The sequence below is a fragment of the Eurytemora carolleeae genome, unplaced genomic scaffold (genome assembly GCF_000591075.1).
Source record: "Eurytemora carolleeae unplaced genomic scaffold, Eaff_2.0 scaffold293, whole genome shotgun sequence".
Classification (NCBI taxonomy): domain Eukaryota; kingdom Metazoa; phylum Arthropoda; class Copepoda; order Calanoida; family Temoridae; genus Eurytemora; species Eurytemora carolleeae.
In genome coordinates, this window is record NW_019396262.1 from 43,062 (window position 1) to 65,058 (window position 21,997).

Sequence of the window (21,997 nt, forward strand, 5' to 3'; positions counted from 1 at the left end):
AAAAATTTCGCGGATTTTAACAAAAAATTTCTTAAATTTTCAAATCAAATTTTGATGATGACAAATATATGAAATTTTGATCATTCATAAACCTTCCCTGGGGCCGCGTGAGGTCTCACACAAAATTTTCGCTTGATCGGTTCAGCCGTTTTGACGTTTGGATACAAACACAAAGACACCCAAAGCTAAGTTTATAGATTTCACTGTGTATCAACTATTCAGGCCTACTGCAGGGGGTTGAAGGTTATGAAGGATGTCAAAACAAAGAAAATTTTACGTTAAATCCGACATGTTGTCCATCAAAATAGTGTTGCATTTCTAATATGCCACAGAATAAACTTGATTTTCTCATACTTGGCGTAAAACCAAAACAAGAGTAGCCACGACATCACATAAGTCTTTCTAATAATTACCCATAAATTTTCTATTCCTTAAAGGGAGTGTTCGTGAAAAGAAATATTGAGACGAATCGATAGGAAAATGTCCCCGAAGAACCTCTGATGAAATTGTTACTATCATATCATATCATATCATACAGCTAGGGATGCGTCCAACAGCTCCTTGACCTACAAGGGGTATGCCATCACAATCCCCTATAGGTGAAGGCTTTTCAGCCTGACATAGTTTAAATCCTAACGTCGGACACACGACCAAATTTGAGCCATGTCACCGGTCTGATTCCTATTGTCAGCTAGTTGCCAAACAGTTGTATTAAATACATATTTAAATGCTGACAGAGAGAATCTCCCTCCCGGTTAACTGAGTGTTTAAAAAGGGTATTCATGAGTTGAAACGAATAATTTTAAAATGAATTGATAAATAAGCTTATAATAAGTTATTGAGATATAGAGAAGTGATTCATAAAATGAACCGACAAATAGATTATATGATAAATTTAAAATTATATAGAGAGTGGGATTCATTAGATGAATCGACAAAGAAATTATATGAAGGGATTCATAAAATGAATCGACAAAGAAATTATATGAAGGGATTCATAAAATGAATCGATCGTTTTCTACAAACCTTAACTTCTCATCTAGTGAGCGTCTTTCCATTTGGATATGTATATACTTTTGTGGCAATGAGTTTTACAAGCAAGAGTTTGTCAAGTGATTCCTCCTGCGTCAGCTCCTGTACACGAACAAGCGTCTTGTCGCTGCCGATCAGAGAGTCAAGATCTTTTCCATGCAGGAGAGTCACGCATGTTATCATCTTATCCGTTTCAACCATTTTGTTTCATTTTAACTCGTTTGGAAAGTTTTCAAATTAGATTAAATATATTCCAATAAAAGAAATCCGCAATATTTTTGCCAAGTTTTTCAAAAAGTTTTTATATCATTTTTGTTATTGTTTAAAAATTCAGTTTTGGAGCATTTCATATCTATGCGAATGTTCCGTTGTAAAATAACATTTCATTCTTAGTTTGTTTGTGGCTTTAAAAATAAAATAATAAATTGTTGGTTTAACTCTCTTTATGTCTAAAAGATGTCGCTAAATTACGGAACTCCTCCTGAGATTATGAACATCATCTTTATTATTATATTTATCTAATATATCATAATAAATGTCCCAAAAGTAAGAAAATAAGAAATCTTCCTTTATTTCTAAATTATTTAAATATTCTAGTGTTTAATATTGTTTTTTAATCCGCCCTTTTTTGCTCACATCATATTGCTAAAAATTTCGCGGATTTTTCTGTTTCAATTGATAGATTTCAAATTTTTTAATCAACATTTTTTCCAGACAACATTTTTAGATTAGACAAATTTAATTAGAGTAATTGATATGCAATTTTGCCAATAAATGCTTATTTCCTAATAGAAAAATAAATGAACTTGAAATAGTAAATGACACTGTTTATTTCGATGGTCATTTCAAATCACTTTAAAACCCCTCTGATCTAATGATCAAAGTTTTGAAATACCATAGGTCCATATTACCATATATTGCAAATATTAGAGGAGCGGTAACCAATACCTGCACCATGATTTACCCAGAAAACCCTCTGCATACCAGAAAAAAATGTATACTAATTGAACATAGTTAGAATATAAATAATACAAAGTACAAAGTATTCTGAGTATGATCTTGAGGATTTGAGGAAAAATAGTTTTTAATTTCTAATATGCAACAGAATAAACTCGGGCGTAAAATCAAATTTAGAGGATCTACGGGGTCACAAAGTCTTTCTAGTAATTTTGCATACATTTTTCTTATTTATAAAACGATCGAGTCTTCGTGAAAAAGTGAAAGAAGATAGAGTTTAATTGAAAATTGGCCCCAAAGAACTGAAATTGAAATTGTTTTTATAAAGGAAAAACTTCCAAACTAAATAGAATACAGAAACATAATACTCAATACAAACTACACAGTATTCTTAGTATGATCTTGAGGATTAAAAACCCTGAGCTCAGTATATATTATTCAGTAAGGTACCCTAAGCTTGCTCTAGTACACACACAGTAAGGTACCCGGATGAAAGTGTAGATAATCCTAGAACTATTCATTGGGACGGAGTTAATAGGTGAGAATTCTCAAATCTTCTTCATTGTTCAACTTAATCTTCTCAATCTCACTTCCTGTTTATACATCCTAATATCCTTATTCTCTAGTTCATCCAGAGTATTCTCATCCTTATATCCTTATTCTCTAATTCATCCAGAGTATTCTCATCCTTATTCTCTAATAAATCTATAGTATTCTCATCCTTATATCCTTATTCTCTAGTTCATCCAGAGTATTCTCATCTTTATATCCTTATTCTCTAATTCATCCAGAGCATTCTCATCCTTATATCCTTATTCTCTAATGCATCCAGAGTATTCTCATCCTTATATCCTTATCCTCTAATTCATCCAGAGTATTCTCATCCTTTTATCCTTATTCTCTAATACATCTAGAGTATTCTCATCCTTGTATCCTTATTCTCTATTTATCTAGAGTATTCTCATCCTTGTATCCTTATTCTCTAGTTCATCTAGAGTATTCTCATCCTTATATCCTTATTCTCTAATTCATCCATAGTATTCTCATCCTTATTTCCTTATTCTCTAGGTCATCCAGAGTATTCTTATCCTTATTTCCTTATTCTCTAATACATATAGAGTATTCTCATCCTTGTATCCTTATTCTCTCGTTCATCTAGAGTATTCTCATCCTTGTATCCTTATTTTCTAATTCATCCAGAGTATTCTCATCTTTATATCCTTATTCTCTAATTCATTCAGAGTATTCTCATCTTTAAATCCTTATTCTCTAATTCATCCAGAGTATTCTCATCCTTATATCCTTATTATCTAATTCATCCAGAGTATTCTCATCCTTATATCCTTATTCTCTAATTCATCCAGAGTATTCTCATCCTTATATCCTTATTCTCTAATTCATTCAGAGTATTCTCATCTTTATATCCTTATTCTCTAGTTCATCCAGAGTATTCTCATCCTTATATACTTATTCTCTAATACATCTAGAGTATTCTCATCCTTATATCCCTTTATTCTCTTATTAATCCAGGATATTCTCATCCTTATATCCTTATTCTGTAATTCATCCAGGATATTACATCCTTATATCCGGCTCAAATTTTAATCACCCTTTCAAAGTTAAAGATTCGTGTGAGTAGGCCTAATAGGTTTAGTATGTAAGTAGTAGGCCTCATCTAATGAATTAGGAATTATTATGTTATTAGGTCTAATCTAATGAATATAATCTACACCAGGCTAGTATGTACTGTGTGAGTAGGCCTAATCTAATGAATATAACCTACTCCAGGCTAGTATCTGAGTAGGCCTAATCTAATGAATGTAACCTACACCAGTCTAGTATGTGAGTAGGCCTAATCTAATGAATATAACCTACTCCAGGCTAGTATGTGAGTAGGCCTAAACTAATGAATGTAACCTACTCCAGGCTAGTATGTGAGTAGGCCTAAGCTAATGAATATAACCTACTCCAGGCTAACTTCTTCTTTAATCCTTCTTCCTTTTTCTTTATCCTTCTCCCTTTTTCTTTGAACTTCTCCCTTCTTCTTTATCCTTCTTCCTTTCTCTTTGTCTTTTTTCCTTTTTCTTTGAACTTCTCCCTTTTTCTATGTCCTTCTCCCTTTTTCTTTGACCTTTTTTCTTTTCTTTGTCCTTTTCCCTTTTTCTTTGTCCTTCTCCCTTTTTCTTTGAACTTCTTTCTTATCTTTGCCCTTCTCCCTTTTTCTTTGTCCTTTTCCCTTTTTCTTCGTCCTTCTCCCATTTTCTTTGATCTTTTCCCTTTTTCTTTGTCCTTCTCCCTTTTTCTTTGACCTTTTCATTAATTTTTTGTTTTCATCCTTTCCTTCTCCCGTTTTCTTTGTTCTTTTCACCTTTTTTTTGCCCTTCTCAGCCATTTTTTGCTTTCATTCTTTCCATTGTCCTTTAATTATTTGTTCTTTTCATTTATTTTGACTCATCTTTTTCTTCGTGTCTTAGTCTTTATTTCCTTTTTCACTTTCTTTCGTAAAATATTCTTGCAATTAAATGTATATCTTTCTAACCATACTTCATTTTGTTTTTTTCAACAATTTTTTATCGATTTCTTTATTTTCGAAAATTTAAGAAGTTGAAAAAGTTTATTGTAATCAAAGATTAGAATCACAATTTAACCCTATTTAGTCTGGAGGGGGGGTCAAATTGACCCCCCCCCCCCTATCGTGTATTTGAGCTAGCAAGCTCAAATTTTCTGGCTTTTCTAACTAACTTATGCCCCAAACATAAGTTTAAAAGCTGGGCTTTTATACCTGCTGCCTGAATCCTTAGGCATACTGCCTTATTTTACCTTCACCAGACTAAATCTATATTTAGACCTACTTCCAATCATTGGTTTTCAACATTTTACGGCTCTTTGGAAAGCCTTTAACCAAAGCAAGCAGATTGCACAAATTTTGCAAATAAATTTTGCGCAGTTTTTTGCACAGACGACTTAATGGGAATTTGCTCTTTTTCAGTTTTTCTTGAATACACAATTAGGTTTTAAAAATTTTAAAAATGTTTTTGCATATTTGAATTTGCTGGGCCAAGGGCTTTTTAAAAATGTATAATTGCTGTAATTTGTGCATTTTTGTGTGCACATTTTTTGCTGAATAACTAGATTTCACAATAATTATTTGGATTTATGCAAATTTGCAATTTTTTTGCAGATTATTGAGGTAGAGCCTAGGGGCTTTCCAAAAACGTATCAAATGTTATAGGTTTGTATCACAACAAGAAAATAAGAAAATTTGACCCCCCCTCCTCCCCCCAGCAGCCAGTTAGTAAACTAAACATCAGGCTAATAGGGTTAACACTGATCGATACATGCAGTAATGGTTTTAATCTTAACACAATCTATAAATTTGAATTATAAAAGTCACGTCAGAGTTATAACCTGTACTGTAAGGCATTATAACAAGCATTAGGATGTATAACGAAATTATTTTAACTGTCTTAAATAATATGATGTAAAATGAAATTGTTTAAATTGTGTTAAATTTTTTGATACGTTTTTGTAAACTATTATCAAGAGGAACCGTGAGAATATATTATTGTAACTTTCCGTGATCTTTGACGATGGATTAAGTTTGTGCTATAACCCCTGGCCTGGGCCGGGCTGTTGTCGGTCAGGTTTACTTTGATTGACAGGTCGGTCACGTGTCGACGGTCACTTTAATTCCTAGGGGTATATAATGTAGGAGCCGGCTTGGAATGGTATAGTCACTTATACGTTGTCTAACAATATGGAGTTTAAAGTTTTTATCTTTATCCTTCTCCAGGTCCTACTGGAAACTAGTGCTAGACCCAAGCAATTCTTCTCCCCTATTAACGAATTCCTGCAGAGTATTCAGAACGAGGAAGGAGTAAACCTACAGTTTAAACCACGTGGATCAGACGAACCAGAAGAAACCACTGAAAAAGATTCAGGTTCGGATGCATCCTTGCTTCTCTTCGGAATGATCTGCAGGGTTGAGTGTGGAACTGAGGACTGTATCCAGGAGTGTACTGAATGTGTGGATGGAGTTTGTACTCTTACTCGTGAGACATTTCTCAGAGAATCCCTTTCATTCGAATCCCAAGTAGTTGATTCTACAACCGTTACACCTACTTTGACTACCCATGAAGCATCTAAAGAAGAACCTACAGATGAATCTACTACAGTATCAGAAACAACTACAGTTGAAGCATCCACCACTAAAGCTGAAGATATATCCCCAAAGCAGATAGTTTCGTTGTTTAAATCATCTAGAACAACTAGCACAACAACCACAGTAATCCATGATGATTTGGTTGAACTTACATCCTCAACCTCGACTCTTTTTTCTTCACCTTCAAAATTTGTGGAAGAAACATCTGATGCCACAACTACCAAAACTTCTTCTCCAGAAGCAACATCTTTCGAATCCTACTCTTCACAAGCATCATCTACTGGATCCTTCTCTGCTGAAGCTTCATCAACCAAATCTTCCACCACTGAAGAAGTATTAACAACAGAATCTTTCACTGAAGAAGCTACATCTACAGAATTTCCCACCGAAGAAGCTGATTCTTTGACTCTGGAAGCTGCATCTACCGTTTCTTATACAAAAGATATATCATCTACTGAATCTTCCACAGAAGTAGTATCATATGCTGAACATTCTACAGAAGAAGCTTCATCTGCTGAACATTCTACAGAAGAAGCTTCATCTGCTGAACATTCTACAGAAGAAGCTACATCTGCTGAACATTCTACAGAAGAAGCTTCATCTGCTGAACATTCTACAGAAGAAGCTACATCTGCTGAATCTTCTACTGAAGAAGCTACTTCTCCCCAATCTACAACTACTTCTACCCGTGCTCCTCTTCTAAGATGGCCTAAACGATTTCAGTAGCAGTCTTATAAAATATTGATCCTTTTCCAAATATTTATATTTTAATAAAGGTATAATTGAAAACTATCGATTTTTGGTAATTCAGATTTTGAAGAAGGATAAAATTCTGTGATAAAATATGGAACTGTGACAAGTTTAATAGGAATGGATTATATATGTTAAAACTTCTTTAGACAAACCCATTTAACTATACTTGTTATATCAAAATAAAGCAAAGTACGCATTTAGGGGTTTTGCGCGCTTTTATAAGTGATTAAAAACTTAGGAATCTTACTATTATTTATACCAATAATTGAATACTTGAATCCACTTTATGGGGAAACAGGAATCGGATTTGATAAAATGAATAGTAAAATTTTCTAAAGATATTGAGCCTTCGCTACAATCTCAAATTTTCTAATCCCTTTACCTTTGCAACCTGTTAGTGTAAACATGTGATATTTCAAATTTAGATTATTTGATCTATCAGAATTCATATTTGAAATATCTAATGTCGAATTCGGTTACAAAGATATAGGGATAAGAAAATCAGAGTTTGCGGCAAAGACTCAATTTTTCTCTATCAAATACCTCGTTTTAATTCCGTGGGTTTTCAACGATTACTCCTTTTTTCCTATCTTTATTATCTATGGACTGAGAATAACTATAAATGTTTATCTCTAGTGTAAAAATATATTGTCATGTTATCCATAAACCCTTCAACATGCGCGGATATTGTTTATTACGGAGAAAATTCAAGAAAACGTGACCAATGACAGCAGTCTACACTCTAAACCAACTGTTATTTATGTTAAAGAACGAAAAGAAAATTTAATGAATAACTTGACATTTTTCTTGTTTAAAGGGTTAGATTAGATTACTAGATTAGACTCAACACTTTTTACAAGAAGTTTTAATAAATGCAGATTTTTTGCGAAAAGCTTTTTTTTGTATATCCCACTTTCAAGTGCTCTCAAAAGTGCATTCTCTAAAATTCCTCATGTGTTTTTCCATTTCATCCCTGTTTTCCTAAATGAAATAATCAAAGAATTGAGTCTTTGCCACAAACTCAAAGATTTATATGGGATGCTTAAATTATTTGATCAAAAAAAGAAGTCATACTTCGAAATATCTAAGGTCTAGGACACTCTGTTGCAAAGATATGTGGATTAGAAAAGTTTGTGGCAAAGACTCAATGTCAATTCTTTCTACGTCTTCATAAGTACGTCTTTTCCATCAGAGAGAGTGGATAAATGTTTCCAAGTTAACAGGAAGTAACCCCCCCCCCCCCGTTTTTAAATTCAAATAAAAAAATAATGCTTGATCTTTATTAGATAGGAAAATGATTGATTGATGAAAAAAATTTAAAACAGTGTTTTTAGCATTTTCTCCTCCACTCTCTAAATAACATAATTAAACCCCGTCTTATATCATTTATCTTGTAAAGCATTTGGTGGGAAAGAAGAAGCGACTGAACCTATATTTTACAAATATTTCATAATATTTTCAGTATCTACTCATTTGGAAAATCTTATATCGCAAAACATTGCAAAAATTTCTTAAAATCGATGAAGAAATCACGCTTATCAATTTATATTGATTACAATAAAATCTGAAACTAGGGATATAAATTATCGTTGACACCTTTGCAAAAATAGTGGTTCAGTGAGAAACTTTGGTTGCTCCGAGCACAATTCTAACCAGAGAGAGGAGAACTAGAGATTAGGACAATTTACTAGTTTCAGGACATTTGGTGGGAACCTAGAGGTGTATCCAGGGATACTGGAGATTTATCCAGGAATACTGGAGATTTATCCAGGAATACTGGAAATTTATCCAGGAATACTGGAGACGCATCCAGGGATACTAGATATTCTTCCAGGGATACTGGAAATTCATCCAGGGAGACTGGAGATACATCCAGGAATACTGTAGATACATCCAGGGATACTGGAGATACATCCAGGGATACTGAAGATGCATCCAGGGATACTAGAGATTCATCCAGGGATACTGGAGAGTGGAGATACATCCAGAGAAATTGGAGATTCATCCAGGGATACTGGAAACTCATCCAGGGATACTGAAGATTCATCCAGGGATACTGGAGATTCATCCAGGGATACTGGAGATTCATCCAGGGATACTGGAGATACATCCAGGGATACTGGAGATACATCCAGGGATGCTGGAAATTTATCCAGGGATACTGGAGATACATCCAGGGATTACTGGAGATTCATCCAGGAATACTGGAGATTCATCAAGGGATACTGGAGATACATCCAGGAATAGTGGAGATTCATCCAGGGATACTGGAGATTCATCCAGGGATACTGGAGATACATCCAGGGATACTGGAGATTCATCCAGGAATACTGAAGATATATCCAAGGATACCATACTGATTATCAACCTACTGTATACTGATTATCAACCTACAGTATACTGATTATCAACCTACACTATAATGATAATTAATCACCAGGATCCTGATTGACAACTCTACAAAGGAAAACTTCTGAATGGATTCTCTGCAAAAAGCCCAGGTTCGTTAGTATTTTGTACTCACGAGGAATTTTTATACAATCATTACGTAAGAGAGTAATATAGTTTTACTATTATAGAGAGTAAAATGATTACAGTACACGAATATTATACAGAGTACAGAGGATTATAGAGAGTACTGCAGTGTACTATAAAGAGGACAGTGAATTACAGAGAGTACAGAGGATTATAGAGAGTACAGAGGATTACAGAGAGTACAGAGGATTATAGAGAGTACAGAGGATTAGGAGAGTAAAGAGGATAATAGAGAGTATACAGTGGCTGTTATATTATTCTTGTTAAAGAACATTTCTGTTTTAATGATTAATTGGGACTGAAAGGGGGACAGGGAAGAGGGAAGGGAGACTGCATAATTTCTCGTTAAGAAATCATAAAAATCTCTCGATCTGAGATGCTATATCATTACCCCTCCCCCCCATTCATCTAATGAATCTACTATAGACTATGATTATGATAGGATGATGAATCTCTGAATCTACGGATCGTGTTCAGCAACAGGAAATCCGTCAATTTCTTCTCCTCTAAACTGTACACAGTGAATATATACTGTTGTTATATCCGTTATCTTTCAGTTTTCACAACTCATATTCATTTTATGAAGTGGAGGGAGGCAGGAGGGGATTACTAAAATCTTAAGTCATTTTGGTCATTGCATATTTGCATGAATCCCCAGAAATCAAAATAATGTTTGTGTTTAAGCTACAATTTCACGATGTTATAAAATATTCTTTCAATCTTTTATAAGCAAGTAATGACTACATTTTTTATCCATATTCAGTGTTGCCCAAAGACGACTGTAAGGAATTTATACTGTCTGTTTCCTTATGTTCGAACGATTCTCCATAATTTTCTGCCAATTCATTAAATAAATTAGTCATTACAAGGTAATATGTCAGGCGAAAGACTTAATTTTACTCAGGGATCGTTTGTTTATTAGAGTTTCAGGTCGTCTATACAGTTTCATTCTTTGTGGGAAATCATAGATAATAATCCCATATTTATAAGAGTATTAAAAGTATCGAATACAAGAAAAATTCACCCGATTATTAATCGCAATATTATGATTCCTGGGATGAACTGTTATTTTATTGTTCCGAGGCAAATAGGTAAAACCAAGAATGTAATGCAAGGAAAGTTAATTGCGGTCGCGTATACTCTGCGTACATATTGAAACCAGTTCTCTCTGGGCGGAATTTGTAAACAAGAATAGATGCATCAGTTTTCGTTTGGTATCCGAGGAGGTTAAAAGCATTAAATTTTGATAATTTTGATAATCGACATAATAATTTCCTATGACCAGAATATTTCATTGATTTTGAAAGATAGATCCCATGTCAGTCTTCGACATCCGTCTTGTGTTTACATTAGCGCCCAAGAGACAGTACACTGCAGTACAAAAGATGTGTACACTTCTGAAATAACTTTCCTTGCATTACATCCTTGGGTAAAACATTGTCTTGGTAAACCGACAATGGTCGGAACTTTTCTTTTTTTAAATCGTTAAGAAACCACTAAAACTTATAAAGTGTATGGCATAGATTAATTATAATAACAGATAGGATACTAGATGTCGTCTTTTCAAGATTTGGATGAAATTTCTTCACCATAACCCTGAGACAGAAGCCCAGAGGAGTTTCGCGCAGTCGGCGAAGAACAGGCTCTCTCCGTCTTGAAAGTCTACGCCGACTGGGCGATACTCCTCTTGGCTTCTGCTTCAGGGTCATTTTGAACAAGTTTTAACCAAATCTTGAAAATACGACATCTAGTGTCCTTTCCGATATTTTCTTAACCTAAGTTTATGGTTTGACCTGTTAGTTTTATCCTTTGAAAATTAGCAATCAGCAATCAACAGCCTCAAAAATCTGATTTTAACTGGGATCTGAAATTTTGTGTGGATATACTTAAATTTGAACGTTTGATCTTGATATATTGTGTGCACTTTTAGATTTGAGGATCAATGCTTGATTCCTTAATTAAAGATATCCCTGCTGTGAATGACCACACAGGATATCTAAGAGGAATTAATCTGTAGAACTGGATAAAGAGCACTGAGCACTGCTGGATTCCTTAACTAAAGATATTCCTGCTGGGAGTGACCACACAGGATATCTAAGAGGAATTTATCTGTAGAACTGGATAAAGAGCACTGAGCACTGCTGGATTCCTTAATTAAAGATATCCCTGCTGTGAATGACCACACAGGATATCTAAGAGGAATTTATCTGTAGAACTGGATAAAGAGCACTGAGCACTGCTGGATTCCTTAATTAAAGATATTCCTGCTGGGAGTGATCACACAGGATATCTAAGAGGAATTTATCTGTAGAACTGGATAAAGAGCACTGAGCACTGCTGGATTCCTTAATTAAAGATATTCCTGCTGGGAGTGATCACACAGGATATCTAAGAGGAATTAATCTGTAGAACTGGACTGAGCACTGCTTGATTCTAATATTTACAGCACAAAAGTTCTGACTTCTAAATAAATTAAAAGTTCAACTAAAAATCTTGGACAAAACATGGGGAAAAAAACTTAAATCTAAACCTCAAACAAACTAGAAGGGTAAATAAAAGATGATAAAGCCTAGAAAATATAAAAAAGAATATTGTTGGTACATTGTTTTTCTTTGTTAGTTATTGTTTATTTCTTTCTATGAACATTTTAAAAAATAACAAACTTTTCATTTTAAAAAAATTGATTTCTCGCGAGCTGAAAACGAAATAATAAAATTTAAGTTCTTGTTCAGTATTTCTTATTAAAAATACTCTAATCCGTGATATTCCATGGTGTCTAGTTTTTCTTCTGTTTTGTACTTCCTCTGTATGTTAGGGTGAATGTGTAGAAAACACAACCTAGAGTTGATATAATTGATGTTGCAAGCAAATACAGCGAGTAATTTGAATGTCGTCTTCCACAGACGGTATACCAACTTGTAGAGGCTTCAGAACAGTCTACCCCAACCTTCCCACACACGTCTTCACAATCAAAGCTGAAATCCTAAAAAAAATTATTTAAGTGGGCAAATGATTTTTTTTTCCATGTAGATGGTTTAAAAATAGATTTAAGAGTCCTAATTTTATTAACTATTTATAACATATTTTGGTTTTTAGTGTGTTATAAGTTTTGGACAGAAATTTTCTCCTTATGAAGAAGGTTGAAGTCTTATTAGATTATATAAATGAGCTTTGGTAAATAAGCTTTGAAACAAATCAAAGTCAAAATATAAAGTTGATTTCAATTTTATTTTCATTTTTGAAAAAAATATTTTGGAAATATCTGAAATGTTTGAAGAAAATCCGGGAACCAATCAAAACTTTATAGCACACGAGCTATAAAGTACATCTAATTTAAATTTATATCAGGATGATTACTTTACAGCACGTTCATTATGAAATTCACGATGAAGTGAGGAAGAATGATAAAGTACACAATAGTTTCATAAAATATCTTATTTTACAATATGTTGAAAAAGGGTCAGCAGAGTTTAGAGTAACAGGTCGTACAGGTTAAATATATTTTATGTACTTAAATAATACCTGTACATGGGTTTCTCTACAAAGATAGACTTGTCTCAGGTGTCCTGAAATTTGTAAATGTGTTACGGGGACTGTCTCCTGGTAAACGTAATGTTTACCCTCCAGTTCAAGGTTCGATGCGCAACAATGTACAGTGATAACCAGAAAACTGTGGAATAGGAAGACGACATTAAAGCGATAGCGATAGATCAATTATTATGTGAAATGGGTCTGTTTACGCTGCACAATTTCTGTAAAACGTGTTCATTGGACTATTTAAAGCCAAAAATTCAGTCTAAATGTCGACTTCCTTTTCCAGAGTTTTCTGGTTATCGCTGTATGAAAAATGTCGTCTCCTAAGATAGATAGCTAAAAAACTCAAATGTCACTGACTATAGCGGCGAGAGTGACGTCATATGAGGTTTTTTTTCTATTTGTCTAAGGAAACGACATTTTTCGTACATTGTAGCGCATCGTGACTCGTGAGTAAGCAATCTTATTAAAGAACCTTGCTCCAGAAAGAGTCTTATGAATGAGTATAAAACTTTAGTTTAACCAAAAAAAAACTTAAAAATAAATCATGTAAAGGTTGTAAATTGATGTAACTAACGACAAAAAATAAAAAATATTTTAAATCATCGAAGACGACATTTCCTTCAAGATTGTTTGTTTAGGCTGTGGTTTATCACCTGTAATATCCGGGGCGGTTATATTACAATCTCCATACTCCTTAGATAAAAATAAGTTAAATTTCTATTTTAGAGAAATAAAATTTTTGATTAAAATCGTGATTTATTCTATAACGTTTTAAACAAGCTGCAGTTTCGTTATAACAGTTCAAACCAAATTTTGTTAAACCTAAAACAAAGCTGTTACAGTTGGTTATAGAAAGGGTGTCCCACAAAACATGACGACTTGAATATCGTCTTCATTACCTTTTAAATAATTTGCAGCATTCATTCTTCAACCTACTTTTACAATTATGATTCTTTAAACCATAATCACCAAGTCCTGGCATTTCCAAAATATGGTCTGCCTTTCTTGTTCTTTCAAAACTACCGGAGAATTAAATAAACCTGGTGAACTCCGGAGGATATATGAGATTCAGGGTTTCCTAGTCCCATGTTAGCCCTAGAAAAACAGAATTCTATTCATATTTGGGATATACTGTAGAATATATTTTAAAACGAATTATCATAATTTTTGACGCAGAAAACTTAAACACTCACCCGAATAGGTAAAGTTTAAAAGGAATTGAGTCTTTGTCGCAAACTCTAATTTTCTAACTCCTTTTTAACCTATATGGGCCGGAGATATTTCAAATTTTGTTGGATTGAATAGTTTAAGTTTAAAATATCTAAGATTTACTCTATCATGTTGGCAAGAAAAAGGGATTAGACATTTTTTTGAGGCAAATACAAAATTCCTTTGCAAGACATAAAGTTTGCAAGTTTATCACTGTTTCATTGAAACATTGTGAGGTTCTAATAACTATTCATAACACTGTTATTTTGGTTCGCAATCTTATAAAGTTGTCGGCAGAAATTGTCTCTTTATCGAGAAGGTTCAAGCCTAAATAATAGTGGCATAGGTAATTTCATGAAACGTTTGTGTTTTTGTCTCTTATAATGGCTGGTCTTTGATCAAATAAGCTTTGAAACAAAACAGAAGTCAAAATGTAAAGTTGATTTAATTTTATTTTCATTTCAATTGATAAAAATATTTTGGAAATATCCTAAATTTTTTGGAGAAAATCCGGGAACCAATCAAAACTTTACAGAGCATGTGAAATTCACGATGAAGTGAGTAAGAATGATAAAGTAAACTATAGTTTCATAAAATTTTCAAAAGATATAAAACTTACGTCATAAATGTATAGTATCCAACTAAAAAGAACAGCAGGGTGTAATTTGCATCCTTAAATCTAAAATAAAAAAGCTAAGATATTTTGAGCATGTATTGACACCACTGCACTGAGTTCTAACCTGCTTGGTTTAGCTTGGTCTCTGTAGATATATCCAACTACGATCAATGATAAGTAGAGGATAAGAACTAAGACCAGGGACCTATAATAATAAACAAAAAATGTGTTAAAAATTTCCGCAACATTTGATTCATAGAGAAATTTAATCTTAAAAATGTTCCTCCCCTGATGTATACTATTTGTGACCTGTATGTATGCATAAACTGTTCCTCCCCTGATATCTACTATTTGAAACCTGTATGTATGCATAAACTGTACCTCCCCTGATATCTACTATTTGTGACCTGTATGTATATATAAACTGTTCCTCCCCTGATATCTATTATTTGTGACCTGTATGTATGTATAAACTATTCCTCCCCTGATATCTACTATTTGTGACCTGTATGTATATATAAACTGTTCCTCCCCTGATATCTACTATTTGTGACCTGTATGTATGCATAAACTGTTTCTCCCCTGATATCTACTATTTGTGACCTGTATGTAATATGTATGCATGATATTATCTTACCTCATCTATGAACATTCAAGGCCAGGTCGCTTCTGTCTCTGGCCGCCTCTGTCCTCCTTACCTGTACTTGAATTTGGCGAAAGGATTAAGTATGTATTCCTCTACCAACTGTATGGTTCTCCCTTACCCTGTTGGATCTGAATAATTGCCTCCTGAGGTCGACCAGCCTGTGACAGTACCTCTGACTTTCGTAAGAATAGTTTTCAGGTAGGCTGGTCGACCTGGTTGACCTACCTGTCTTGCTATCTGCTAGGTTAGGTCGGTCAACTCTGCTGACCGGCTCTGAATAGTTTGTCGTTAGCCGGTCAACCTGGTTCCCCCTGGCCGCTGTCCCATGGCCGGTAAACCCTGTTCACTGGCCCTGGGTAAAGCAACCTGGAGGACCCAAAGTGAAGAGAGGGTCTTTCCCCTCTTCTGAAAGATATCTTGTGAAAGGGAGGAGGGCGGGAGCGCGAAAAGAACGGAGCTTAAACTTGGCTTCGTTTGTGCAAACTGTAATGGCCGCCCCCTGGCCTGGTTGCAGCGCTCGATGAGCGCGGCGGTTGGACTTGGTACTAAAATGGTGTTCAGTTTGTTCCTCTAGATTACAGTAAGATAATATCAAAGCCTCTAAAACATTGTTCAAGATCTCAATACATAAACTGTTCCTCCCCTGATATCTTTTTATTTGTGACCTGTATGTATGAATAAACTGTTCCTCCCCTGAGATCTACATATAAATATATGACCTGTAAGTAGGTAAGCCCTGTGCTTCTCCTGCTATTAGCTGAAGAACTGACATCTGAAGGACCATGAGAGGAGTAGAAAACAAACTTGTTAATAATAAACTCAAACCCGTAGACATCTAAATAAGTCAATTGTTACAGGGGTGCACCCACAAAGGATGAGACTTCATAGACGAGTCTTTTAATGAACAAATCTTAATGGGGTGTAGACAGAAATTTAATTGACTTTATAGTATATTTTGTTACCTTTTTTCTGAACAGGGTCATAGATAGGATAAAGTAGAAAGAACAGGTAAATGTAATAACCCAGACACTGGAGCCTTCACAAAGACGACATTTAATCGATTCTCTTAAACTTGCAAAAATTATCAAATTCAAATATTACCGATTGGCACTCCAAGAAGTTTGTTCCGAATGGGGGCATCAGTATCATGCCAGGTCCACCATAAAAACTTGGCGCCTGAACATTTTAAAAAATCTGGATATGCATATGTAAGACAAATCTGTTATGATATGCGTTACTCTTCTTTTACTTCTTTTACTTAAAGTTTTGTTATTTTTTACATTATAGATAAACTTGAATGGCATTTTTAATATTAGGAAGTAATTCGAACCGAGCACTGAGCATCAGTATCCAAATTGAGTGTTATACAGTTAAGCCCTATAAGCCATACATCGAAAGAATTCATCAAATGTCGTATTCTTAACTTTCTGATAATGAAATGATATTTTGTTTTTTGATTTTGATTAAATGATTATATGCAGCTGTTTAAAACTGTTCCGGCATATTCATGGCTATTTCTTTATTTTCGCAAATACTAAGATTTACGTAAAATAGTGTAAAACCCATTGAAAAATTGTCAGGACGACATTTGATAAATTCTTTCAATGTATGGATCATTTAGGGTTTAACTGTACTTTGACATAAGAAAATGATTTGGTCAAAGAAATAAAAAGAAATCATCTTAAATTAAGACTTAAAGATTTAAAACTACATCTCTCCCCCTCTGTACTCAATTACAAATGATGAGCCTTACAAAAAGTTTACATTTTAAAAACCAGCAAAGTTTTAATTGTAAAACTTGTAAAAGATGATTTTAAAGTTTGAACCTGTGATATCATAAGGAGAATAAATTGCTTCTCCAAGTATCCCTGCAAGGCAAGCTCCAGGTACCAAGGAGAGCTGAAGCATATCTGATATATTTATAAAAATGATAATATATAATAATATTGGATCTTAAGTATGTATCATCCTTTGTGAGTAAATATCACTAACAGAAACTGTATCATTTAAATCTGTTGGATGATAAAGTAAGGGCAACAACAATGACAAAATAAAAGAAGCTTTTACTATCGTTTTACTTATTTACCTGCAGCAACAAATCCGCAGTACATAAAGATATTGTAAACACAAGGAATGTACAGCGGCATTCTTGGTGTTAACATTATGCAGGCCTAAATATTATTCATATTAAATAAATCTTTTATGTAATTCTTTTGTAATTTATAACAATTTTTCAGGAAAAAAAACTGTGTTTTTATTTGAATAAAATATGAATTGTATACAGTGAATCCCAGATATATGAATACATAGACCGTCATAAGGTTTTTTATAATTCTAAAGAAACTTCTTTTTATTTTTAATTCAAGGTAAATTAATAGCCCTGAAATATGAATGCAATTGATATATTAATATTAAACTCATTTTCCCGCGGCATTTGATCGTAAATACAGGGTGTCCCACGAAACATGACAGTATTCAGGACGACTTGAATGTCGTCTTGATTTTTGATATAATTTGCTGCGTTTTTTTGTCAACCTAATTTTAGAAGTAAATTTCTTGAGATAATAATCACAAAATTTCCCTTGTCCTGCCATTTCCAAAATGTGGTCTGCCTTTTTTGTGCTTTCAATATTGCCCGAGATATGAAGAATTTCGTTCAGATTTCGACAATTTTGCTTTTATTTAACAAAATTGAAATCTGAAGCAAACTTTTTATATCTCCGGTAAAATTGAAAGCACAAAAAAAGCCAGACCACTTTTTGAAAATGCCAGGGCTAGGAGAATTATGTGATAATTGTTTCAAGAATCATACATGTTAAAGTAGATAGAAGACTAAATGTCACAAATAAATTCAAATACCAAAGACGACTTTCAAGTCGTCTTGCTATGGTCATGTTTCGTGGGACACCCTGTATGTATTACGATGTTATAAAAAACTCAATTGCTATGTATTTATGTAGTAAATAAATTTTGTACAAAACGATAACTAACTAGAGAATCTCAACTTTTAAATTTAAACGTTTCCATTGAGAATAGCTACCTCCCTCCTATTCCAGAGTCTAAAACTAAAGAATGCGCGAATTTTAAGTTCTGGGTTAAAAGTTCTGTAAAATAATGAATAGCTTTTTAAATATTAAACTTTCTCAATTTTAAATTTGAATTTCCCGGGAAAATCTGAACCAATCAGAGAAAAGGATTTACGAAGAATATTACATAACCATCGCTAATCAGCTGATTACGTAACCGAAAACAAAACATATTTCGAGTTACAACCGTATTTTGGGTTTACATGCAAAAATTAATTAACCTAAAACGAAAAATTTCGTTAACAAGGTTTTCACTTTTAAATATAACGTAAAGTTGAATGCCACTTTCTCAGCTGAATGATGATTGAATAATAGACAAATAGGGAAAATGCAGGATTTCAAGATTTTAACCCTGTGTTTAAATTTTATCTCGTCGATTTCGGCGAGTTAAATATTTAACCACAGGGTTAAATATTTAACCTCACGGTTAAAGTTCAGGTTTAAATTAAGTCAAAAGTGGCATTTAACCACGAACTTAAAATTTAAGTCAAAACTTTTCGTTCTTTTGTTTTAGACTCTAGTCCTAATATTCTGGTTCGGGGACCACATTGTAAGGATAGCGAGAAAAAGTTCAACCACTTATTTTGTGCACCGATTCAATTTCAAGAGATGTGGTTCAACTTTGTCTATGACCACTTTTTGTCCCAGACCACTAAAAACAAGTCTTACCTGGGCCTGCCAGAAGTTATCAACCATTGGCAGCATCATAAATATAGCATCATTAGCTGTCCCGGCTAGAAAAGCTGCTAACCAGACAGCTACATATTTTCTTCCATGTCTAGCAGCATGAACTATTCAATACATAAACATTTTTCAGATTTCTCATTTAGAAAGCTAGGTGTGCTGTAGTTTATCCAAGAAAACACTTAAATTTATTTGAAAAACACTTTAGATTAAAGTGAATCAGACGTAAGATTGAAATCTTACATGTTTTTAATCATAATTTATCTTAATAAAGAGCTATTGAGAAGATCAAAAATATTTTTAATTTCTTATTTGTAACCTAATAAACACGCTATTTTCAAAAATAAAGAAGTTACGAGATCACTAAACGTGCCAGTAATGTCGAAAAGATTTTTTTAGAGTTAGGAAGATGTTTGTTTTTATATTCCTAAGGTAACTAGAGTTAGGAAGATGAATGTTTATATATTCCTAAGGTAACTATAGAGTTAGGAAGATGAATGTTTATATATTCCTAAGGTAACTAGAGTTAGGAAGATGAATGTTTATATATTCCTAAGGTAACTAGAGTTAGGAAGATGAATGTTTATATATTCCTAAGGTAACTATAGAGTTAGGAAGATGAATGTTTATATATTCCTAAGGTAACTAGAGTTAGGAAGATGAATGTTTATATATTCCTAAGGTAACTAGAGATAGGAAGATGAATGTTTAAATATTCCTAAGGTAACTAGAGTTAGGAAGATGAATGTTTATGTATTCCTAAGGTAACTAGAGTTAGGAAGATGAATACGAACTCTCCAAGGACGAAGGAGGGAAGAACTTGAAATCTCTCAACAGGGGAACTAAAATTATAAACCTGTTTTAGAACTATTTAAAGGGACTTTTAACCAAGGAGTATTGAATAGAAGGGAGATACAACTGACGCGGCCCGCCCTACCATATGATTATAAATGCTATGCAGACGGTACTTCATTTGAATAAGAAATATTTGTCTGAAGTACGAATACCGTGTATACAATAACCTATTCTGAATATTTCATATACAACTGGAGTACCGTCTGCAAGGAGTGTATAATCATATGGTAGGGCGGGCCGCGTCAGTTGTATCTCCCTTCGATTCCATACTCGAGTTTTCAACGTAAATTAAATTCCCCCCCCCCCCCATTATTCTTAAAAAGTGTCATTTTCCAATTATATCTCTCCTGCATAAATCCGAAAGTCTCTTTTAAAGGGACTGTAACCGTTTTTGCAAGTGACCTTTGGACCATGTTTGCGAAAAATTATACGAAATTTCGGATTTCTTCGGAATTTTTTTTTGACTGCTAATGCAAATTGCCCATCATAGTTTAAAGTTACGTTCCCCCCTCCCAACTTCTTTTATAAATAAACCCTGAAACTCACGTCCAATGCTTCCAAGGCATAGATCTCCATTCTTCATTCCAGGATTCCATTCCCTCTGAAACAGGTTTATTTCTATATTAAAGGGACTGTTAGCGGATTTTCAAGTGACCTCCATGCAAAGATGGCAATACACGATTCACGAAAGTTTAATTATTTAAAGGCTGAAATCATTTTTAAATAAAGATCAAATTCAACCTTCAGATTGCTAAATTATATTAGTATTAAAGGTCGTCATTAAAGGTCGTCATTAAAGGTCGTCATTAAAGTTTCCTTCTTTGGAGATAATTATCGGTTTGGCAATAACTAAGTATTATAATGAGAAGACTGAAGTAGTAAACACTGCTGTACAACGTACAAGATGTAACTAAATGTGTAAACTTTACTTTAATATAGAAGTATATAGATAAGCAGGATATATTTACACAGCTGATCTTTTCTTCTTAAATTATACTAATACAGTAAACATAAGAGCATCTACATAAAGATTAAAATTCAAGAGAAAAAAGTAGAAATAGGACCTGTCAGTACTTTAACAAAAACGAACAATATAAAAATAATTGTATTTGCAAGCCAATTTCGTAGACCTAAGATATATTTCAAACTATGAATTCTGGTAAATTAAATAATCTAAGTTTGAAATACTTTTTTAGGTTGAAAAGATATAGGATTTCAATTACAAGAATAAACATTTTAACAATGTTTGATCAGGACGAATTATAAAACTAGTTGCTTCACCTCGAGATTTTTTCTTCTTACAGGGTGTCCCATCATCATATTAGATCGTCAATGGGTCTGAAATACAATTTTCAGGACTAATCAGAAAATTCAAGAATAATGAGTCATTTTGAAAATTTTTTGAAAATTGAAAAAAAATTTTGTCGAAAATGCTATTTTTATTTGAGTATTATTTGTTTATTTTGATGTTAAAGCTTGAAGATAATCTAATATGATATTGGACGCTCTGTACAAAACAATAACACTGTAAAATTTCGCAAATTTGCATGTTTTTTTTGAAAGATTGCATTAATTTAAAAATTTGAGTGACGGTAAAGAATATATCTGTGACTAAACATTTGTGTTTTACTTGTTTCTCAATCTGAATAAAAAATGGAACAATTTTGAGTAAATTCCTCTCTATATATATTCTCTACTCTGTGAACCCAACCAATTTATTCAGGATTACATCCCTGAAGCTGTTTTCCTGCAAGTTCGCTTCATTCAACCCCATTCTCCCATCCCCGGAAGGTTTGATGAGTTCTCCGGGTATAATTGAATCACTGGTCTGGTATGCAGACCATCACGTGCTAGGGTTCAGCAAGAAGCCGATCGCTATTAGTGAAAATTAGAGACCAATTTCCAGTAGGGGCCGGGGGGGGGGG

At 33.6% G+C, this 21,997-nt stretch overlaps 2 protein-coding genes across 2 annotated transcripts; one reads left to right on the forward strand and one right to left on the reverse strand.

The window, feature by feature from the left end:
• Positions 1–5,746: 5,746 nt before the first annotated feature.
• On the forward strand, positions 5,747–6,877 carry LOC111699604 (uncharacterized protein DDB_G0271670). Its single transcript, XM_023470313.1, has one exon. It carries the CDS (start codon positions 5,747–5,749, stop codon positions 6,875–6,877), a length of 1,131 nt encoding a protein of 376 aa, XP_023326081.1.
• Positions 6,878–12,113: 5,236 nt separating this feature from the next.
• On the reverse strand, positions 12,114–20,686 carry LOC111699610 (uncharacterized). Its single transcript, XM_023470321.1, has 14 exons — positions 20,619–20,686; positions 19,977–20,059; positions 19,203–19,324; positions 17,534–17,618; positions 17,274–17,357; positions 16,549–16,623; positions 16,410–16,483; positions 16,167–16,282; positions 14,926–15,006; positions 14,805–14,864; positions 14,017–14,071; positions 13,630–13,669; positions 12,962–13,005; positions 12,114–12,422 (listed from the first exon to the last, which is right to left on the reverse strand). Exons 1-14 carry the CDS (start codon positions 20,666–20,668, stop codon positions 12,216–12,218), a joined length of 1,176 nt encoding a protein of 391 aa, XP_023326089.1. The 5' UTR covers positions 20,669–20,686; the 3' UTR covers positions 12,114–12,215.
• Between the last annotated feature and the right edge of the window lie 1,311 nt (positions 20,687–21,997).

Coding starts and splice junctions, on each gene's coding strand:
- LOC111699604 (XM_023470313.1), top strand. CDS start 5,747: ATGGAGTTTAAAGTTTTTATCTTTATCCTTCTCCAGGTCCTACTGGAA.
- LOC111699610 (XM_023470321.1), bottom strand. CDS start 20,668: ATGGAATCCTGGAATGAAGAATGGAGATCTATGCCTTGGAAGCATTGG. Junction 20,060..20,618: donor ATGCCTTGGAAGCATTGGAC/GTGAGTTTCAGG, acceptor TTATAATTTTAG/TTCCCCTGTTGAGAGATTTC. Junction 19,325..19,976: donor CCTAACTCTAGTTACCTTAG/GAATACATAAAC, acceptor TGTATTGAATAG/TTCATGCTGCTAGACATGGA.